At 38.0% G+C, this 23,781-nt stretch overlaps 1 protein-coding gene across 1 annotated transcript in view; it reads right to left on the bottom strand.

Moving 5' to 3' along the window:
- CHD1 (chromodomain helicase DNA binding protein 1) overlaps window positions 1-21,879 on the bottom strand; it is a 134,671-nt gene extending 112,792 nt beyond the window's left edge. Inside the window, exon 1 of the mRNA XM_042782681.1 lies at window positions 21,827-21,879. Coding sequence (XP_042638615.1) covers window positions 21,827-21,879 — 53 coding nt within the window. The remainder of the gene's footprint in view (window positions 1-21,826) is intronic.
- Between the last annotated feature and the right edge of the window lie 1,902 nt (window positions 21,880-23,781).

Here is a 23,781-nt window from a genome sequence, read left to right as displayed (position 1 = left end):
GTCACTGCTTGATCACAGCCAGCTACCCAGAGGGACTGAGTAGTTGAACCTGTGGGCTCGGGACCATAGTCACAGGGGACATCAAGCTCAATTGGCATAACAGACTATACAAAACATTGTTCCACCTCCTATTGCGGTGGATTGCAACTGGGATCTTAAAAGCTAGCAAGCTGCCATCTAGATGCAATAATGGGTCTCTCCTCATCCAGAAGAATAGAAGAATGAAGAAAATCAAAATTCATGCAAATAATTAGTCCTACCAACTGGTACACCATCTGATCTGCAGCCTATACAACTATGAGACCAGAAGAACTAGATGGTGCTCGACTACCACTGTCATCCACTTGAAAGGGGGTCTATGTAGGAGATCCTTGATGGAGAGGGAGAACAACGTGAAACAAAACTCAAAATCATTTGGAGAAAAAAAAAAGCGGGGGGGTGGACCAGGCTTGCTCATCTGATAAAGCCTGGTAGAACCACTGAGACTATGGCCCCTAGCTGCCCTTCAGATCTGGAATTGAACCCACAACTGTGGTTTCCAGCCAAAAACAAAAGACAGGCATATGAGTTGAACATTTACCTCAAGTAGATACACTCTTTGAAAGAACAATCATGGGCGAAAGAACGGCTGCTTATGCACCAGGAGACAGCTCAGGGGCAGGAGTGCATGGAGGTATGGACACAGGGAAGAGGTAACTATGGGGAGGAAGTGGGAGGGGAGCTTTTGCATTGTGGTCAACTGTGGTGAATGTCATTAACAAAGTATATGTGAACCGCTGTATGGAAAGTAAATTTGCTCTGTAAACTTTCACCCAAATCACACACACACACATACACACACACACACAAATTATCTGTACCTAGGTAGCACTGGCTTCTTTTGACTAGACAAATCAATTATCAGTTTCCTCCCCCATTTGTTCCCTCAAACATCTTATACTTGGACAGATTCATTTATTTTTGTTAACCGCTCAGCCCCTATGGACCTTTCCTCTCATTTAGACTCATCGTATTGCTCCTTACGATCTGGCTTTTCAGTTATTTTGTGCCTGCCAGCCATGCATCTGTTTTTCCTTTTGCTCTATTTTGTCTAGCATGCTCAATGTATTTAAGGGAGCAGCAGAAGTAGGAGTCCCTGTTAGCCTAGGCCAGCATACTGACAGAATAGTAATACTGCCGTCCCTACATAGTACTCTCTGCTCAAACAAGCCTTCTTAAAAGACTAGCCCCACACTATGTTCAAGACAAAGGGTTCTCAAGTAAATTAAAGACTCCTCTATAGAAGAGGGAAAAATAGTCTTCAAGTATTCTTTGCCTTTTTAATCACAGGAATTGGGAACTAGTCCGCAATGGAAACTAATGGAAAAATACACACAATAATAAATGACTTTCTAAGAAAATGGCAGCAAAAGGCAGCTGCTTTCCCTACTACCACTAGATCACCAACAGAAGAAAGTAGCTCTAATAAACCTTGGAATAGAATGAAAACGTCAAGGAAGTATAGTGTGGCTTGAGTGTAAGAATAGTGAGGGGATAGGAAAGAATATGTCAAAACAGCAGCATGAGAGAAGGGGGAAAAAAAATGGATGGCCAAACCCACCAGCCACTCCCAGGTAGGAAGGTTGGACAATCTACTTCCGTAGTGATACTGCCTTGGAAACCCAAGGAGGGGTCGCTATGAGTCGGGGCCAACTCGATGGCACATAACAACAACATGTATAAAACATTCGTAAACTTGACTACCTGTACTAAACCTTGTGATCAATGATTTCTCATTTTAATTCTATTAAAATAATTAATGTATTCATTTAATTGTTTTGTTCCTAACCCCCCCCAAAAAAAGAAAGAAAAAAGATTTTCTTTTTTGTTCATCTCATTTCCTTACTTTCTCTTTCCTATTTTTTCCCAAACTGTTACTAGTATTTAGATGGCGTGGATTCCAGCAATGGGAGAAAGGAATTACTATAGGATACTGTGATAGAAGGTACACTAGTTTTTCACAGAAACATTTTAATACAGGACTGTTTACCTGGCAAATAGAGCTATACATATACAAATTGGTAATTCTACTTACTCTAAAGAATAAATATGCTGCATCAAATTCTCACTATATGTTTTGTCCTTTCTTTCTCCTTTTACTACAGTCTCAGGGGACATGAAGCTCAACTGCCATAACACACTACACAAAAACACTGTTCCACATCATACTTTGGTTAGTAGTGACTGGGATCTTAAAATCTTCCAAGCGGTCATCTAGATGCAACGATGGGTCTCTCCTTGACCAATGCAAATAAGAATGAAGAAAACCAAAGACCCATGGAAACAATTAGTCCAAGGAACTGGTACACCATGCAATTCGCAGCCTAAAGAACTATGAGACCAAAAGAATTAGATGGTGCCCAGCTACCACTGTCAACCACTTGGAGGGAGATCTACGTAGGAGATCCTAGATAGAATGGGAGAATAATGTGGGACAAAACTCAAAATCATTAAGATCAAAAAAAAAAAAAAGACCAGGTTTGCTGGTCTGATAGAGCCTGATGGAACCACTGAGACTATGGCACCTAGCTGCCCTTCGGGTCTAGAACTGAACCCACTCCTGTGGCTTCCAGCTAAATAAAGAACAGGCATATGATATGAGCCGAACATTTACATTAGGTGGATACACTCCTCGGAGAGATCAATGATGGGAGAACAGAAAGGCTGTGTATGCACAGGGAAACAACTCGGGGCGCAGGAGTACATGGGAGGGAAGGACACAGGGAAGAGGTAACTATGGAGAAGTGGGAAGAGAGCTATTGCATTGGGGTAAATTGTAGTCAATGTCATGAGACAAAGAGTATGTGAGCTGCTGCACAGAAAGTGAATTTGCTCTGTAAACTTTCACCCAAATCACAATAAAAATTAAATTTTAAAAAAAGCGCTTCTTTGGGAGAACTTTTGAAATAAAGTGTTTTGACAAACACTTCAGGAGTGTTCCAGGGCTAACTTAATAGTGTTCTGAAATTCAACCAAGAATTCTTTTTCTCTCAGCTTTCTATTTCTAGCCTTTATTCTCATTAAAATTGTATTTATACCTGTACACCCATTAGATGAGCCTCAGGTGTCTGCCACATGGTGATAATAAAATAGGACTGCTGCAAAGACTGAAGAAATGTAAAGCATACTGCCTAACATATATTAAGAGTTTGATATAGATAGCTATTGTTGAGGTGATGTCAAGTCAGTTCTGACTCATAGCAAACCTACATACAACACTGCCCGGTCCTGTATCATCCTCACAAATCATTACTATGGTTGGGCCCATTTTTTGTAGCCACTGTGTCAGTCCACCTCAATGAGAGTCTTCCTGCTTTTCAATGACCCTTTACATTGCACCAAACATCATATTCTTCTCTAGGGACTGGTCCCATCTGACATGACCAAAGTAGGTGAGATGAAGTCTGGCCATTCTCCCTTCTAAAAGCATTCTCACTTCCACAGGGTTGCTATGAGTTGGAATCAACTCAATGGCAGTGGGACAGCTACAAGAAATAAAAAAAAATCATTGTTCTCCCGAGTTCAACATCAGAATCATTACTTCAAAGTTTGCTTTGGGTGTTCTTGGACTGCCACAACTTTAAAAGCATTATCACATAATACCTCTATGAATAAAACCTGTACATATACTGAATTTTTCAAAATAGAATTATTAAATGGAGAGAAAAAAAACTGTTAAACAGTGACTACCAAATACAACAACCATTCCTTTTAGTATTCTAAATTATCAGTACAAGACAAAATTGCCTCTACAGTAAGCTCTTCTTCAAGATTAATATGATTCTATTACCTTACAGAAGGTTTCTATTCTTACAGAAGAATTCTATTATCTCAAAATCTCTTAAATAAATGAAAGAATAAACCTGCTAACAATAGATGCTAGTATTTAGCATGACTAATTTCAAAGAGGATTATTTAGATTTAGTCATGTTAAATCGGAGGTAACAATGTTAAACTCAAAAATAAATATCTATAGTAAGCATTCAAGGTGGTACAATGGTTAAGTGATTGGCTTCTACTGGAAAGGTTGGTGATTCAAACCCAATAGTTGCTACATTAAAAAAAAGATATGGCAATCTGCTTCTATGAAGACTGTTGTTGTTGTTACGTGCCGTCGAGTCGGCCCCGACTCATAGCGACCCCTCCTTGGGTTTCCGAGGCAGTATCATTACGGAAGTAGGACTGCCCAACCTTCCTTCCGAGGAGTGGCTGGTGGGTTTGAACCACCAGCCGTCTGGTTAGCAGGCAAGTGTCTTAGCCACTATGCTACCAGAGCTCCTCTATGATGATTATAGCCTAGGTAACCCAGTTCTACTCTGTCCTATAGGATCATTATGAATCAGAATCAACTCTATGGCAATGGGTTTTGGGCTTAGAGATTATTTAGTGACTTTCAGATGTCAATTCTGAAACCCACTGCCATTAAGTCAATTCTAACTCACAACAGACCCTATAGGACAGAGGAGAACAGCTCCTTAGGATTTCCAACGCTGTAAATCTTTACAGAAACAGAATGCCTCATTTTTTTCCCTGCTGAGGTGCTGGTAGGTTCTAACTGACAACCTTTTGGTTAGTAGTAGAATGCTTTAACCACTGCACCATCAGAGCTCGTAAATGTATATATACACAACCCTTATTTCTCATTTGGTCATTCCTTGAATGCTTACTACCCATTGCTCATTGCCAGTAAGTTGATTCTGACCCATAGCAACCCTATAGGACCACAGTAGAACTGCCACATTGGGTTTCCAAGTCTGTAAATCTTTACAGAAGCAGACTACCATATCTGTCACCCAGATAGCAGCTGGTGGTTCAAACTGCTGACCTTTTGGCTCACGGTTGAGCACTTAGCCACTGAGCCACTAAACAGCAGTTTCATTAAAAAAAAAAAAAGCCTATGAAATTTGTAACTGTATTAATCACATGATAAAAAAATCTAATTTTATATTTTATACTTATAGCAATTAGGCAAAGCTTATTTACATTTTTTTGCCCATTAATATTACTCATTTTATGAAAGTCTAACACATCTAGAAATTACATTATGTTGGGAAATACTTCAAAATAATCTAATAGGGGAAGGGTATTCATGAGATGAAAACTGAAGTTAGTTGTTGGGTACAGAGAAGTTTATTTTTATTCTCCCTCCTTTCACATATGCTTGAAATTATCCATAATAATTTTTAAGTTAGCACAAATAATAAATATTAACAGTTAAAGTTCAATTTTTAAGAGATTAACCATGTTTAATTTGCTTTTTAAAAAAGGTTACTAAATACATAGGTATATTAATGAAAATTATTGATTTAATTATTATTATAATTAATTTAATGAGCACTGGTGTAAAAACAAAGTTTCTAGTACTATGTGCTTCAGTTTCTAACAAAATTATTTGTAATTTGCTATTTGGTCAAAGTCTGTACATACCCACGGGAGTCTGCAGCAATTAAGAACCTCCATTTTCTATGAGTCACTTAGTAGAAAAAGTAACCAACATAGTATATATACAGGCAGTCCCTCGGTTACAGATGTCCAAATTATGGATAACACCTGGTCCTTCAATTCAGGGCTTCAAACCAGTTCTATTATGGCTAACAAGCGAAACAAGAACAGACCTGAATTTTTACAATTTGGGTGATTCGTCAAGATAACCAGAATGGAAAAAAAAATTATGGGTCAAAGCCCTGGAATGGGACACTCAGAAGATGAATAGTGAATCCTTTCAGGAGCTTAATGCATAAGATTAGAATACTGGCAGGACTGTGGAAAGCCAAACACATTCAAAATGGCACAGCTGGCTGCCATCTTTGAGTGGGGCAATGCTGTTTTGAAGCCTTGCTTTAATGTTATGTAAATATGCCCTCATTTTGAAATGATTGAACTAACCCCTACTCACAATAAATTTTTTATCACAATCATTTTGACTTGCTGAATGTGTACCTTTTAGATCACTGCAAAGGCTTTAAGCCTTTTCTTGCACTAAAATAAGGCTATGAGGCTTATGTACCTGTTCTGACTAACCTACAAATTCTTAAAGATAGTTAGGAACAGATCTCATTCCCATCTGGCACTGGGCTTATAGTATGACTGACATTCTCTGAATTCTCTGATGGCCCCACGTCTTTATATACCATGCTTTGACTTCTTCTAACATCATTTTACTTGAGCACAGAAATTATTCTTTACTTTTAGCCTCAGCCTGTGAAAATGTCTCACTATAACAAAAAACACATTACCAGTAGAGATACCACCTTGGACACCCAAGGAGGGGTCACTATGAGTCAAAATCAACTCAATGGCAGTGTTTATATATATATATATATATATATATTTAACACATGTAAAATTTAAGATAACCACTATTTTAAACGACCCCTCAAAGAAACAAAACAAACCTTCATTCTAATACTGTACTTGATCCAGAAACTACCTGTCCTCATGTTCATCTCTCTCCCCTCTCTGAACTACCACAACACTTTGTATCTCTCTGCATTTACATATTCGCTTGCTAACAAGTATCACTGAAGGCTCACATCCCTTTCTTGACTATTAGTTTTAGAGAAAAAAAAATATCAAAATTTAGTAACTTAAAGTAACTACTGCATGACAGTTAATCAGTCAACTAAATAAACTATCTGCAAAACAGAACTGTATTTCTGAACAACAGTATTTCTCAATAATAGGAGAACTGAGAAATAGCTAATTTTCTTTTATTAAGAAATTAACATCCCACTATCCTTGTGCTTATACCTCAGCCCTGAGATACTGTAGATATTTAATCCAAAAGCCAATGCTGTTTAGCCAGAATTCTGTGTTACTACATTTTAATATCAATGGTAACACAGGCTAAATTTACTTTATCTATCCAGACCAAACAATCTTTAAAATGCAACTTAACATTTACTTTAAAGTTGACTTTTGACTAAGCAGTCAACTCATTTCACAACAACAAATTGTGCTTTCAATTACAGAGAATTTTATCAGTCACTCATAGAAATTAAGTTCATTCTGGTACAATAGATTCCTAGGGACTCTCCCTAAAACCAGTGATTCTGACCAGCCCTTCCTTGTGGGCAATACACTCCCCTAACTATTTCTCAATACAATTGATTTCTCAAAAATGACAGAAGCATATGGGACAAGATTTGAGAAAGCATGCCCAATGCGAAAATGTCCCCAAGATATTCTGCTATGCTTCACTTTTTCTCCTTCCTCTACCTATGACTAAGCCATACAAAAACTTCAGCATTACCCTGAATAAACCTCAGAGTAAAGAACTATAAAAATAGGATATCAAATATATTCTCTTTCTGGGGGAACTGACACCTCTTTAAGGAGCTCTGGTGGCGCAATATCTAAGGCATTTGACTGCTAACCAGAAGGTTGGTGGTTCAAACCCACTAGACTTTCCACAGAAGGAAGATGAGGCAATCTACTTCTGTGAAGATTTACCACCTCAGAAACCCAATGGGGGTCACTATGAGTCAGAATTGACTCAATGTCAATGGATTTAGTTTTGGGTTATACCTCTTTGTTGGGGAACTATGATCTCATAAAAACCTTTCTCTCTATCCCTCTTCAGAATTGAAAATATATATACATACCATTTTATCTTCCTTGTCCCAAAACCACTTAATTTTTTCATCAAGATCATAAAAATTAAAGCACTTCACAAAAATTCCTCCAAATAGTCTACTACATCACTCCAGTATTTTTGCCATCCCCATTTACTTTCACCTTATACTTGCCTGTATAACCCAATGAATTTAAGTATCTCATTTAACTAATAGTGGCTTTATCATCTGTAGGTTATGATAATCTTTCTTTAGTTTACTGTATAACTAAAATATAGCAAGATTCTGAATGACTCCAGGTGAACAGTGGAATATGCATGACTCTGCATTTGTCAAAACTCATGGAATAATATATTGCAGAATGAATGTACTATATAACTTTATTACATATTTATGACATAACCACTTTGAAGGATATGCTGAAAAAAGGAGTTTCCCTGTGTAACCTTGGAAAACAGTGTTTTCACTACAAACTGTAAGGATAAACACAAAAGAAACTGTAACGGTACATAAACATCACACATGTATTTGATGAGCATAGCAGCTGAAAATTTTCAAAATGCTATACATGTATACAAACATCAAACAAATAAGTAAATGTATAGTGGATGGTGGGAGCAGGTTTCTCACAGTCAGAAATGAAAGTTATAGATAAGCAAGAAAGGAAGGTCAGAATGAACCCTGTTATTAAGTTACGACTCAGAGCAACCCCATGTACAAGAGAACAAAATATTTCCTGGTCTTGTGTCACCCTTACAATTATTGCTATGCTTGAGTCCATGGTTGCAGCCACTGTGTCAATCTACCTTGTTGAGGGGCTTTCTCTTTTTCACTGACCCTCTACTTTACCAAAGGAGCTCTGGCGATGTAGGGGTTAAGGCATTTGGCTGCTAACCAAAAGGTCACTAGTTCAAACCCATGAGCTGCTCCATCGAATAAAGATAAGTCAGTCTGCTTCCATAAAGACTTACAGCTTTGGAAATCCAATGGGGGGGGGGGTCGATGTGAGTCAGAACTGAATCAATGACAGTAAGTTTGGTTTTGGTTTTGGCTACTTTACCAAGCATGATAATGTCCTTCTCCAGGGACTACTCCCTCCTGATAAGATGTGCAAAGTACAAGAGACAAAGTCTTGCCATCCTCACTTCTAAGGAGCATTCTGACTGTGCTTTTCCCAAGATAGATTTGTTTGTTCTTCTGGCAGTCCTCAGAATATTCAATATTTTTTGCCAATACCATAATTCAAGGACATTGAATCTTCTTCAGTCTCATTCATTGTTCAACCTGTGCATGCATATGAAGCAACTGAAAATACCATGCCTTGGGTGATGTGCATCTTAGTCATCTAGGTGACATCTTTGTTTTTTAACTCTTCAAAGAGATCTTTTGCAGCAGATTTTTCCCAGTACAGTACTGGATTAGAATTAGACACATATGAACTGATGTTTACCTTTGTATGCATACAAATGGATATACATAAAAACAACTTTAGGAACATATGTATATGCATGGCCCAGTATATATGCATATATTAGCTAGTTCTGTCCACTGAAAAGGCCTAGAAATAGTGACACCTGAGTAGCAACTTACACATCCACCTCCCAGATCTTGGTTTCTAATAACATTTTCCAATAACAGTAAACAGGGCTTTACCTGTGAGTACCATGCTCTTTTTTTAAAAAATCAACTATATGAAACTAAGCAATCAACATTACTCTAAGAGGGGACAGGGAACCTAAATGAATGGAAAAAGAACCACCACGATGGAAATAATGAAAATGTTGAAACATCATGAAAAATTTAACAGTGTCCCATATGTATAGAATTGTTAAATGAGAACCTAATTTGCTGTGCAAACTTTCACCAAAAACATAGTGTTACTAATTTTTTTTTAAAAAAAAAAAAAAGGAGTAAGCAGAGATTCTTAGATAAATGACTGATTCTAAGGCTGGGGCAAGTAAAATACAAGATGAATCTGTAGCATTTTATAGTATCAAAAAGCAAGAAAGTTCTCCAAAAAAAGGAAAAGGATGGAGCATGTAAAAAGGACACAGAAGGCAAGGTTAAAAAGCTCCCAACGAGCAAGGATAGAGCAATTTGAGCAACAAAATACATATACCGGGTTATACTCAAAGCATAAAATATATATATACATAAATCTATGCTTTATGGTTGAGAGAGAAAAGAAAAATCTTCCTTACAAAAAAATTCCATTTAATATATGTAGATAGTCCCCTGCTCCACCTCCAAGAACTGGAGCATAATTCTCACCTATTCCTCTAGAGAGTGGGCTATAAAATTGGTGACTTGCATCCAAAGAAAACAGCACGGAAAGAGAAAAACAGTAATTGTGCTATGGAGAAACCTTGCAGGTATTATGTTAATCAACTGATGAAGGTTAACATCATCAGTAATGTGATGTGGATATAAAGCTCCCTACATGATGAGACAAGAAGCACACTTCATCTCTTTGGTATTCTTTCCTAAAACTCACAACTTATTTAGTCCTCACAAAAACATCACACATTTCCAAGATGGGGCACATTCTGCGAGATACCTGCCCAGTACACCTCAAGATGATTAAGGTTATGAAAAAAAGGAAAGACTTAGAAACTGCTGATCAAAGGAGAGAGGGGAGACTTGACAATTAAATGCAATGAGGTACCCTATATGAATCCTGGAACAAAAGGAAGACATTAACAGAAAAACATGAAATCCAAGTAGAGTCTGGAGTTTAGTTAACAGTTTTAAAAAAAGAAAGAGACTTTAAGTTTCCTCATAAGGAATGGAAGACCCACTTTCCTAAGTCCTGTGTATACTGCAGTAGTTTTGTGAAATTATGTGCATGATGCCCTGCCCAGAGAAAGAGCTCAATGATCATCAGTTGCCATCATGGTTTCTAGAAAGATGAAAAGTAGTCCCAAGGGTGAAGTATTTGGCTACTAACTGAAAAACTAGTGGTTCAAATTCATATCACAGGACATGATGTGGTAGTGTGCTTCCCTAAAGATTACCACCTTGGAAACCCTATGGGCAGTTCTACTCTATCACAGGGTTGCTGAGTCAGAATCAACTTGACGGCACATACTAGAGCAATGAAATTTACCCAGCCTCTTTCCTTAGGATTCCAAAATACAAAAACCATATGTAACAACAACATTAATTAAAGAAAAAAAATGTGGCAAGATGATAAATAACTCCAGGTACCCTAAAAGGAAGATGGGGCAATCTACTTCAGTAGAGATACTGTCTTGGAAACCCAAAGAGGGGTTGCTTCGAGTCAGAACCAACTCAACAGCAGTGAGTTTTTTTGGTTTGGTGTGTGTATACATATATGTATATACCAAACTCCAAACCAAACTCACTGCTGTCGAGTCAATTCTAATTCATAGCACCCCCTACTTAGGTTTCTGAGACAGTATCTCTACAGAAGTACAGTCTTCCTTCCGAAGAGTGACTGGTGGGTTTGAATCACAAACCTTCTGGTTATCTGTCAAATGCCTTAGGCACTACATCACCAGAGCTCCTATATATGTATATATTTATACACACACACATTTTCAGCTATACTATCAAAGCAACCACTCATCTATCAGTTTGTCGTACTATGGCGATTTGCATGTTGCTGTGAGGCTGAAGGTTATGCCACCATTATTTCAAACACCAGCAGTGTCACCCATGGTAGACAAGTTTCATCAGAGCTTCCAGACTGAGAGAGACCTGGAAGAAGGAAAGGGCTGTCCACTTCTCAAAGAATTGACCAGTGAAAACCTTACGAACAACAGTGAAACACTGTCTGATATATTACTGGAAAGCATTATGAACAGCCCTGAAACACTGTCCAAAAGAGTGCTGGACGATAAGCCCCTCAGGTTGAAAGGCACTCAAAAATATGATTGGGGAAGAGCTGCTTCTTCAAAGTAGAGTCAACCTGAATGATGTAGATGGAGTAAAGCTCTCAAAACCCACAAGTACAGATGCAGCATGCCTCAAAATGAGAGGAAACAGCTGCAAACATCCATTATAATTGGAACATGGAATGTATGAAGTATGAATTTAGGAAAATTACAAGTTGTCAAAAATTACATGGAACACATAAAGATCCACATCCTAGGCATTACTGAGCAGAAATGGACTTGCTTCAGCTATTTTTAATCAGATTATCATATGATCTACTATGCCAAAAATGACAAACTGAAGAGGAATGGCATCCCATTCACTGTCACAAAGAATGTATCAAGAGCTATCCTGAAGTGCAATGCCATCAGTGATGGAATAATGTCCATTCGCCTACAAGGAAGACCAGTTAATACTACTATTATGCAAATTTATGCACCAACCACCAAAGCCAAAGATGAAGAAACTGAAGATTTTTACCCAAGTCTGTAGTCTGAAACTGACCAAACAAGCAATCAAGATGTGTTGATTATTACTGGTGACTGCAATGTAAAATAGGAAATGAAGACCCACAGGGAGTTGGAAAATAAAGCATTGGTGACAGAAATAATGCTGGAGATCGCATGATAGAATTTTGCAAGACCAACAACTTATTCATTGCAAATACCTTTTTTCAACAACATAAATGTCAGCAATACACATACAAAGGAATCAGACTGACTACATCTATGGAAAGAGGGCATCGGGAAGCTTAATACCTTCAGCCAAAACAAGGCCAGGAGTAGACTGTGAAAAAGACCATCAACTGTTCATAAGCAAATTCAAGTTGAAGCTGAAGACAATTAAAACAAGTCCACGGAGCCAAAATATGACCTTGATTATACCCCTCCTGAATTTAGAGACCATATGAAGGAATAGATTTAACACACTGAACACTAATGACTGAAAACCAGAGGAGTTGTGGGATAACATGAAGAACATTATCCATGAAGAAATCAAGCCAAAACCAAACTCACTGCAATCAAATCGTTTCCAACTCACAGTGACCCCCACTAGGTTTCCAAGGCTGCAAATCTTTATGGAAGTCCATCTTTCGTGGAGTGGCTGGTGGATTTGAACCACTGACCTTCCAGTGATAGGCAAGTACCTTATCCATTACACAACCAGGGCATTAAAAAAAATAGGAAAGGAAGAAAGGACTAAAATGGATGTCACAAGAGACTGAAACTTGCCCTAGAATGGAGAGTAGATAAAGCAAACGGAAGAAATAACAAGATAAAAGAGCTGAACAGAAGATTTCAAAGAACAGCCTAAGAAGACAAAGTCAACTATTATAATGAAACGTGCAAAGACCTGGAGTTAGAAAAACAAAAGGGAGGGGCACTCTCAGCATTTCTCAAGCTTAAAGAACTGACAAAAATATTCAAGCCTCAAGTTGCAATACTGAAAGATTCTATGGGCAAAATATTGAATGATGCAGGAAACACCAAAAGAAGATGAAAGGAATATACAGAGTGACTGTACCAAAAAGAACTGGTCGATGTTCATCCATTTCAGGAGGTGGCATATGATCAAGAATCAATGGTACTGAAGGAATTGGTGAATAAAATGACAGAATACCCATTTAGATGTTTCAACAGATGCCCCACAAGAGTCACTCATTCGTCTATGCCAAGAGATCTGGAAGACAGCTACCTGGCCAACTGACTAGAAGAGATCCATATTTGTACCCATTCCAAAGAAGGGCAATCCCACAGAGTGTGGAAATTTTCGAACAGTATCATGAATATGGTGGCATAATGCCTAAGGCATTTGACTGCTAACCAGAAGGCTGGTGGGTAAAACCCACTTGCCAATCCTCGGAAGGAAGACTGGACAATCTACTTCTGTAGTGATACCGCCTCAGAAACCCAAGGAGGAGTCACCATGAGTCGGATCCGACTTGATGGCAATGAGGTTTTTTTGTTGTTGTTTGTTTATCATTAATATCACATGTAAATAAAATCCTGCTGAAGATAATTAAAAAATGGTTGTACATTGACAAAGAAATTCCAGAAATGTAAGCTGGATTCAGAAGAGGCTGTGGAACAAGGGATATCACTGCTCATGTCAGATGGATTTTGGCTCAAAGCAACGAATACCAGAAAGATGTTTACCTGTGTTTTACTGACTATGCATTCTACTGTGTGGATCACAACAAATTATGGATAATATTAAGAATGGGGATTCAAGAACACTTAATTGTGCTCGTGAGGAACCTGTATATAGACCAGGAGGCTGTTGTTCAAACAGAACTAGAGGATTCTGCATAGTTTAAAATCAGGAAGGGAGTGTGTCAGGGTTGTATTCTTTCACCACAGTTATTCAATCTGCATGCTGAGCAAATAATTCGAGAAGCTGGACTATATGAAGAAGAGTATGGAATCAGGATTAGAGGAAGACTCAGTAACAACCTAAGATATACACATGACACAACTTTGCTTTCTGCTACTGAAGATGACTTGAAGGAATTACTGATGAAGATTAAAGACTACAGTGTTTGGTATGGATTACACCTCAACATAAAGAAAACAAAAATCCTCACAACTAGACTAATAAGCAGCATCACAATAAACAGAGAAAAGACTGAAGTTGTCAAAGATTTCACATTACTTGGTTCCACAAACACCAAGAAAAGCCGCAGTCAAGACATGAGATGACATATTGCACTGGGTAAATCTGCTGCAAAATTCCTCTTTGAAGTGCTGAAGAGCAAAGATGTCACTTTGAAGCTAAGGTGAGCCTAACCCAGACCATGGTATTTTAATTAGCCTCATATGCATGTGAAGGATGCTCTGGTGGTGTAGTGCCTAAGGCATTTATTTGACTGTTAACCAGAAGGATGGAGGTTCAAACCCACCAGCTACTCCTCGGAAGGAAGACTGGGCAATCTACTTCCATAGAGATGAAGCTAGAAAGTGAAGGAGGAGTCACTATGAGTTGCAGTTGACTCGAGGGTAGTGAGTGATTTGCATGTGAAAGCTGGACAATGAATAAGAAGATTAAAGAAGAGCTGATGCTTTTGAGTTGTGGTGCTGAGGAATACTGGAAGTACCATGGATTGCTAGAAGAATGAACAAATCTATCCTGGAGGAAGTACAGCTGGAATGCTCTTTGGAAGTGAGAATGGCCATAATTCACCTCACCTACTTTAGTCAGGTTGTCAGAAGGGACCATTCCCTGATACGCTTGGAAAAGTGGAGGGCTGATGAAAAAGGGGAAGATCCTCAACAAGACAGACACAGTGGGTGCAACAATGGGTTCAGGTATAGCTAGGATTGTGAGGCTGGCACAGGACAGGGCTATGTTTCGTTCCATTGTACACAGCAGGGTAACTATGAGTCGGAGCCAACTCAACGGCATCTAACAACAACATAAATATATACACATTGATGTATGATAATCATTCGTGACTCTTATTAAAAATGAAGTTCTGATTCAGTAGTCCTGCAGTAGAGTCCAAGAGTCTATATTTCTAAGTTATCAGTTGAAGCTGATGCTATTCTAAGGATCACAACTAGGATTACACCTTTTCTATTTATGTATATTTTCAAATTGTCCATAATAAAATGTAAAAAAGTTCTCTCCATTTCTTCTTCATCCCTTTATCAAAAAGAAATACTGATTTTCAAACACAAATTAATACCAGGAGTAAATCAGTAGTCATCTACATCTTAAATAATTACTGAAGCAGTATACTAGAAGGCAACTTACTATTAATGTTTGCTAACATTATCATGCCTATCTACACAAAAATGCCTGTGAAAAATCTCAGGTCACACAGAATTCTCTGATACTTACCAGTAAAAATTTTATCTACCTTAAGTACTTTACATAATCTACATTAGCCATATTGTTGCTGTTAGATGCTATAGAGTTGGTTTTGACTTACAGTGACCCTATGTACAATAGAACAAAACATCACCCAGTCCTGCACCATCCTCACAAACACTGCTCTGCTTGAGCACACTGTTGCAGCCACTATGTCAATCCACCTCGTTGAGGGTCTCCTCTTTTTCACTGAAATTACAAAGCATGATGTCCTTCTCTAGGAAATGGTCCCTCTGATAACATGAGCAAAGCACCTGAGATGCCATTTCACTTTTGACAACTTCCAATTCTCCTAGATTCACACTTCATACATTTCACATTCCAACTTTTAATGGATGTTTGCAGCTGTTTCTTCTCATTCTGTATCATGCCACATTAGCAATGAAGGTCCCAAAAGCTTTACTCCACCCGTATAATTAACGTCAACTATACTTTGAAGAGACACCTCTTCCTTACTCGTGTTTTGAGTGCCTTCAAAAACGAGGGGTCATCTTCTGGCAGTGTATCAGACAACGTTCCACTGCTATTCATTAAGATTTTCACTAGACCTTTTTTTCAGAAGTAGACTGCCTTGTCCTTTTTCCAAGTCTTAGTCTAGAATTTCCACGGAAACCTGTCCAACATGGATGACGCTTCTGATATCTGAAATACCAGTGACACAGCTTGAAGCATTAAAGCAATACAAGAACTACTACAGTACAACAAACTGACAGATGAGTGGTGAAGATTAACCATATCATAGAAACTTTGTAAAACTGTTAATTTAGTAAAGTATATTTGGAGGGATACCAATTACTAAATCAAGAGCTAAATAGTTTAGTGAGCTTTCAAAGAAAAAGAAATTAATTTTTTTGGAATTAATAGCATGTACAGGAAGGAGCTCTGATAGAGCTGGTTAAGCCAGAGGTTGGTGGTTTGAACCCACATCCACTTTGAGGGAATAGGATGTGGCAGTCTACTTCCGTAAAGATTTACAGCCTTGGAAACCCTATGGGACAGTTTTACCCTGTCCTGTAGGGTCACCACTATGAGTTGGAATAGACTTAACAGCAATGGATATAGCATGAATAGGACATATACCAAACTCACTGCCATCGAGTCAGATCCAACTCACGGCGACCCCTCCTTGGGTTTCTGAGGCAATATACTACAGAAGTAGACTGCCCAATCCTCCTTCCAAGGAGTGGCTGGTGGGTTTGAACTGCCAACCTTCTTGTGAGCAGTCAAATGCCTTCGGCAATATCCCACCAGAGCTCCTACAGGACATACAGGGAAAGAAAAAAGTAGGAAAAAACAAAGTACATACTCACCTGAGAAATAAGGATTACCAAAAAATGAGATGCAGAAGAGTCATACTTTCCTGTGATTAATGGCATTACAGAAAAATTTAAACACCAGTTTAGGTAATGATCTCTAGCCTTTCTGACTTGGTGATTTCACATTTTCTTGCCTTTACCATAAAGTTTTGAAATTTACATACTTTTTTTTTTTTTAATAACAGATAATATGCACACCCATGTTCACTGCAGCACTATTTACAATACCAAAAAGATGGAAACAACCTACATGTCCATCAGCTGAGGAATGGATAATCAAACTATGGTACGTACACACAATGGAATACTATGCAACCCTAAAGAATAACGTAGAATCTGCAAAACAACGCATAATGCGGATGAACTTGGAGGACATTATGCTGAGTGAAATAAGTCAATCACAGAAAAACAAATATTGTATTAGTCCATTACTGTAAAAGTCAAGAAAAGGTTTATCTATGGAAGGAAATTTTCTTTGTTGGTTAGCAGGAGTGGTGGGGAGGGGAGGGAACACTGTTAGATAGGTAGAGATATGGATTGATCTGGGTGAAGAGAAGGGCAATGTACCAAATGTGAGTAACCAACATGGTGACATTGAGGAGGAAGAAGACATAGAGAGGTACACGGGAGGTACAGACAACAAAGATGAACCCTTTTGCACACACATTACTGCGTTGTCAGAGAAGGCAAACATGGGTGTACTAGTGGATAGATGGGTGGACAGGCTGAATTATTAGGTATGTCTATGAAGTGGGGAGTGTACCCAAGTCCATGTATAGGGTTGGCAGACAATGGTCCTACAAGCGTAACTGCATGTTCTGTAAGAATTCCCAGGTGTATAGTGGAGCTGACAAGGGACAAGGTTGTAGTCACTTCTTGGTCACAGCCAGCTATCCAGAGAGAGAGAGCAGTTGAACCTGTTGGCTCAGGACCACGGTCGCAAGGGACATCAAGCTCAACTGGCATAATATACTACACAAAACATTGTTCAACCTCCTATTTTGGCGAGTAGCAACTAGGATCTTAAAAGCTTGCAAGCTGCTATCTAGATGCAGCGATGGGCCTCTCTTTGTCCAGAGCAAAGAAGAACGAAGAAAGCCAAAGATTCATGGAAACAGTCAGATCTAGCAATTGGTACACCATGCAGTCCGCAGCCTATATGACTATGAGACCAGAAGACCTAGATGGTTTCCGGCTACTACTGTCAACCACTCAGAGGGGGATCTATGTAGGAGATCCTGGATAGAGAGGAAGAACAACGTGGAACAAAACTCAAAATCATTTGGAAAAAAAGGGGGTGGGGAGGAAGACCAGGTTTGCTGGTCTGATACAGCCTGGTGGAACCACTGAGGCTATGGCCCTTAGCTGCCCTTCAGGTCTGGAATTGAACCCACACCTATGGCTTCCAGCCAAACAAAAGACAGGCATATGAGATGAACATTTACCCTAGACACATTTCTTGAAGAGAACAATCCTGGGAGAAAGAAGGGCTGTTTATGCACAGGGAGACAGCTGAGGGGGCAGGAGTACATGCAGGGATAGACACAGGGAAGAGGTAACTAGCGGGAGGAAGTGGGAGGGGAGCTGTTCATTGGGGTAAATTGTAGTCAATGTCATGAGACAAAGTGTATGTGAACTGTTGTTATGGAAAGTGAATTTGCTCTGTCAATTTTCACCCAAATCACATTAAAAGAAAATAATAATAACTGAGATAAATGCAAAATAAGTTCAGAAACACCACTTCAACTAGTATTGCCTATAGAAAGCAGCTGAAATTTATTTTAGTGAAAGCTGCTGATTATGATGACGAGAAATGTTCCTAGTATTTATACATAAACACAGCATTGCCCAAACTGCTGTGCCATAGTACTATTCAACAAAACACTAACAGTTAGATGGTAGAAAACGTAGCCTGTCGTCAAATTAACTTTGACTCAGTGTTTCTTATATTTAACAGGTCATTTAGATAATGTTGTTGTTAGGTGCCGACTCATAGTGACCCCTCCTTGGGTTTCCAAGGAGTGTGCCTCAAAATCTTTAAAAAAACCTTTAAAATACCTGTGAACTTCTAAGGACATTTTTATTTAGAACATTTCTATTAATCATATTTTCCCTCACTACCTACCCACAACAGCTTCCCAAAAATACTCTAAAAGCTGATAACCAAAGATTCTTGAAGTATAAAAAATAATTAAAATATTTTGTATAAGCCAAAGAAATTTAAGTATTAACACAGAATTCCTTTATGTCAGTAAAAATTTGCACATATATACTTATGTTTCAAATATATTAAATCAAGCATTGTTAATGCTGTAGAAAAAGCTACTGTGAAATTAAAAAAAAAAAAACTAATTACTTCAACAAAGCCCTATTGCCAGCTATAGAAAATCAGTTAATATCATTATAGCACACCACCATTTCCCCTCATTCCATGAAATTACTTAAGAGCATAATTTATATAGAGTCAATTTAAAATGATTCAAACAAATTCTCAAATTTACATAGATAAACTTACATTACTGAAATCTTTATCTATACACATGCAGAGAGATATTTTTCTGAGTATTAAGCATCCTTCAGTCATCCAAAAGTAAGCAAAATGTGATCATGTATTTCTGATCTTTACTCATAAATCTGTTCCTGGAGCAAATCTCATTCAACATAATTTTAAAATAGAAACTGTCAACAGTATTTTAAAAACTTGATTGCAAGTAACAGCACAAATACATGCAGGTGGAAATTTATGCTTTGAAATCTTACAAAAGTATCTTTAGAAAGTTAACTTCAGTTATAAGTAACTGTGTTGAGCTGAAACTGTTGTACAGGTGCATCCTGGCCCACATTTCTTAGTAAATAAGATTGAAAATTATCAGTTACAGCATAGCTAAAGGGACCTATTTTCCTGGGTATTTTTCCTTACAATTAATGGTTAAAGAGAGCTCTCCACAAAAAAGAATTAAGAAAGTACTTTTTTTAATTGAAAGTGAATTCTACCTACCAAAAATGCCAAGTGATATTTTGCTTAATTCCATTTCATGTCATAAATTTACACACATACACAGAAAACGGAAATTCTGAAGCAAAAACAGATTTTAAAATTATCTATAAAAATAATATGTTCCTTAAAAAAAAATATTCACAATTATATAAGCTGAGCATATTTCTCCTCTCATTATTCTTCTCTATTAATATTCAGTTATGGTAACTTTTTTCTTTTTTTTAATTAAACATGGAAACCTCAGTCTTCAACTAGGCACAATTTCCTGTATCTATACTGCCTTATTATGGAAACTTGTGGGAGGGGATGGGAATTGAGGATTAGCATAAATGGCACTACAACAATGGAACTACACATCGAACAACAATTAGAAAATGAAAGCAAAATAAGAACAAGTGTCTCTCCTCCAAACTCTAAGGCAGTTGCAAGAACTAGATAATGTGACAGCCTTGCTTCTCAGAAGTGCATAAGATAATAGAAATAATGGCAGAATAATTAGAGAAATATATTTTGCAAATATGTAAAAGGGGTATCCATTGTAAAACTGGTATTCACTGTTAAAGATCACTTTTGTCTTACTACTCTCCCTTGTTTTAAACTGGACAGGAGGCAGCAAAATATATAAAAGGGTCAAAATATAAGAGAAAGTAATCTCTGCATACGCCACTAGAAATTTATTCTCAAGAGCCTTACTTTCTATTTTATGGGTAGTTTCATTCCTGTGTTTCCTCTACATATTCCTATGAACCATTTTATTATTCATTAATTAATAAAAGAATGTGAACCATCAAGTGCTTCCTCTAAACATTAAAGTCAAGTATCTATGGAGATTTGACTCAAAGCTGAGGTTCAACAGTTAATTTAACCTATTGCACTCTGGTAATTAGTTAAACTCGTCTGAAATTTTATTATAGTCTGTCATTCAGTGGTACGCTGAAACTTCAATCATGTCCTTTCCCAACTTATACTAGAGAAAATCATCCAAGACCTACTCATGCTAACCAGACCCAGAAATGATATTCAGTGAGATTTTCTAACTCCTAAACCAATATTGGTTTAACTAAATCATGATGCTCTTGTAAGTGCTCCTTACTTTTTTCTTTAAAGAAAATACACATATGATGTTCTAATTATCCCAACAGTTTTGCCCATGAATGCAAATAAACAAAAGTTATCTAGAAAAACATACAAATGAATATTGAAACTGGGCATGCACAAAATATTTTCAAACTACAAGTCAAACATACCACTGCTTTATTTTCTAGCCAACAATTGTTTCAGAAACCCCCTTAAGTGCCAAACTTTCCTGTTTAATATCACTCCATTTCTCCATCAGTGTACTTAAAGTTTTAGTTATGTATTAACTATTAGTTTTTGACTTGGAGCAAGTAAACATGTTGTTGATTATAGTAAGATAGAGTGCTTATTATAACAACTCTTTTAAGCCCTTTATGTGTAGCATTTCATTTTCAACTTCAAATAAACAATACTCCAATCCTCATTTTGCATGTGCAAAAATCTGACTCTAAGAGATTAATTCACATAGCTAATAAAAGGTAGAAGTGGGCAGTCTGACTCCAATGTTCATGTCCCTAACCTATATGTATGATGAATATAAGTAACTACATTCAAAAAACTAAACCAAACTCACTGCTGCTGAGTCGAATCGGACTCATAGAGACCCCTGCTTGGGTTTCCAAGGTGGTATCTCTACAGAAGTAAATTGCCCAGCCTTCCTGGTGAGGAGTGGCTGGTGGGTTTGAACCGCCAGCCTTCTGGTTAGTAGTCAAATGCCTTAGGCACTACACCAGCAGAGCTCCTATTTTTAGTAATATGTAACTTTAAATGAATCAATGCCCTTATTTCTTTTTTTTACTTGCTCCAAGTTCAAATACTAACCCAAACAATACAAACTTTCTAATTTCTATATTTAAACTCTTCTTGGTGCATCAAAATGAAAAAATAATTAAACTATGTATTATCAACAAAGTTTCAATAAATACAAACTTTTCACTACTTAGAGAGGGGAAGGATGAAATATGAAAACTCTGCCGCTTATGTGGAAAACTAAGAAAAGGTCAAATAAGTTTTCACACTCTTCGTTAATAAATACTTCACAATCAAGTGCTTACCTTGAGTCTCCACTACTGTTTCTAACACTTTCATCATCACTGTGTCCATTCATTGTAAATATCAAGAAGTTTTAAAATAAAATATAAATCTTCCCAGTTTAAAAGATGAATATAAATACTGACTCCTCCTTGAGTATCAAAAATTCACAAATGAATTTTCTTCAACATTCATAGACTTGCTGGCACTGTCTTGATTCACCTAAAGAAAATAGGTTAAGAAAGTAAGGAAATTTCCTATAGAAAAAATATAAATTAGCCTGTTTAGAACATACACAAACCTACTAAAGCCCAATTAAACTAAAGACAGCAAGGAAAAAATGGAGTCTTTTACTTCAAATATCTTGGCTTCTGTAACTATATTGTAATTACTTACTAGGATTAAGCACTGCTGGGAATATATTTTTGACAGAAATTAAAATATTTGTAGACTGATAAAATGTAGAAACTAACTGAAACCAAGTAGCATTATGCATATAGATTAATTACCCAAAGTGATACTATGTGGCATACATGTATCCCAAGAATCAAAAAGAGTCTCATAAGATACCTGGTCTAACAAATTAAATGGAAGGAGACAAAAAGGTTATCTTTAAATCAAACCCCAATTCCTATGAACAAGAACTTCATATATACTCAAGTGAGGGAAAGTTGTGAAAAGGCTCTCATGAGAACAGAAGAAAATGATACTATATAATCTTAGCAAATATGCATAGGTCAAAATAAATATATTCCTTCAAAGGCAAATTGATAATGGAGTCATAAGATTTAAATGGTAGTTATCCAGTTCGGACATGCAGAGAGATTCTATCAATTATTTTAAAAAAAAAAAGTAACAGAAAAAGACTTTCTATGCAGTACATATGAATTTGTAAGTAAGGAGTGTGGATAGAAATAATGGCCCACGACACAGCCTTCCACCTTTCTAGATTTTCAGCACAACACTGAAGAGTCACCTATAAGCCATCCACGAATAAACAAAGGAGATCTCTGGCAAGGGAGGGAGAGGAAGAAGCGGGGGAAGGAGACGTCAGATCCTTCCCCAGCCAGAAAGTATCAGAGACAGCCAACGGAGAGCAGAGCTGTCCTCCGACCTCAGCAAAGAGAATTCACTCCTACGATCATTTCCATTCCACAGAAGACGGGGGAAATAGGTTGTTGTCAATTCAATTACAACAAACTCTGCTTCTACTTAGGATTTTAATTCCCTGGAGACTACGTACAGTCCAGGATTCTGCAAGAACAGGTTCCTAATGCTAAACATTAATTCCAACCCAAAGCAATTTACTATTAAACTTAAAACCTAAGTCCTCTAATAAATTGTCTCCTTTCCGAAAATCTCCCTTCCCTTATGGAAGTTCACTTGTTTTTTCGTTCTTTGATTTTTTTTTCCTCCTTTCACTCCTCAAAATGGCTTTTTCTGTACATGAGAACTTCCTTTTTCACCTCATCTCCCTTCTCACAACCCTAAATTTTAAAGTTCCGAGCGCACGCAGCTCTCTAGCCTCTCACACGTCCCAACAATGCCTTCTGCCTAAGTCGTTACACCTCTTAAATTCTCTTTTACACCGTCTTTTAATAGTTGCTTTACTCCAGCCAAGTTTTCCAAGCGGTACTCGAAAGGGGTTTGGAAACCTTCCTCTTCCTTCCTCCGTCCGTCGCAGTTTCGCTCCAATCAACCTCCCTCCTGATGTCCCCCCCCACCCTTCGCTTCCTCCCTAGGCGTCCATCCTTATCCCACAGTCTCCCTTCCCGCCTCAAACTTCCCGCAGACCCGCCCCACGCCCTCCCGGTTCCCCTGAGCCGCTGCACCCTCCCCCTCCCCGCTGCCTCCCCACGTGCTGGGAACCCGGGTCTCAGCAGGGCCGACACACCGGCCAAGTGCCTGCGACTCTCTCCGCGCGGTCCCGAGACCCCAAGCAAAGAAGGCCCAGCCCCGCTGCCCCGAGCAAGGATGC

Source organism: Orycteropus afer, unplaced genomic scaffold (genome assembly GCF_000298275.1).
Source record: "Orycteropus afer afer isolate SDZICR_OR568_19922 unplaced genomic scaffold, OryAfe1.0 scaffold00408, whole genome shotgun sequence".
Classification (NCBI taxonomy): domain Eukaryota; kingdom Metazoa; phylum Chordata; class Mammalia; order Tubulidentata; family Orycteropodidae; genus Orycteropus; species Orycteropus afer.
The sequence above is the reverse complement of the archived record's forward strand: the minus strand, read 5'-3'. Positions and strand labels throughout refer to the sequence as shown.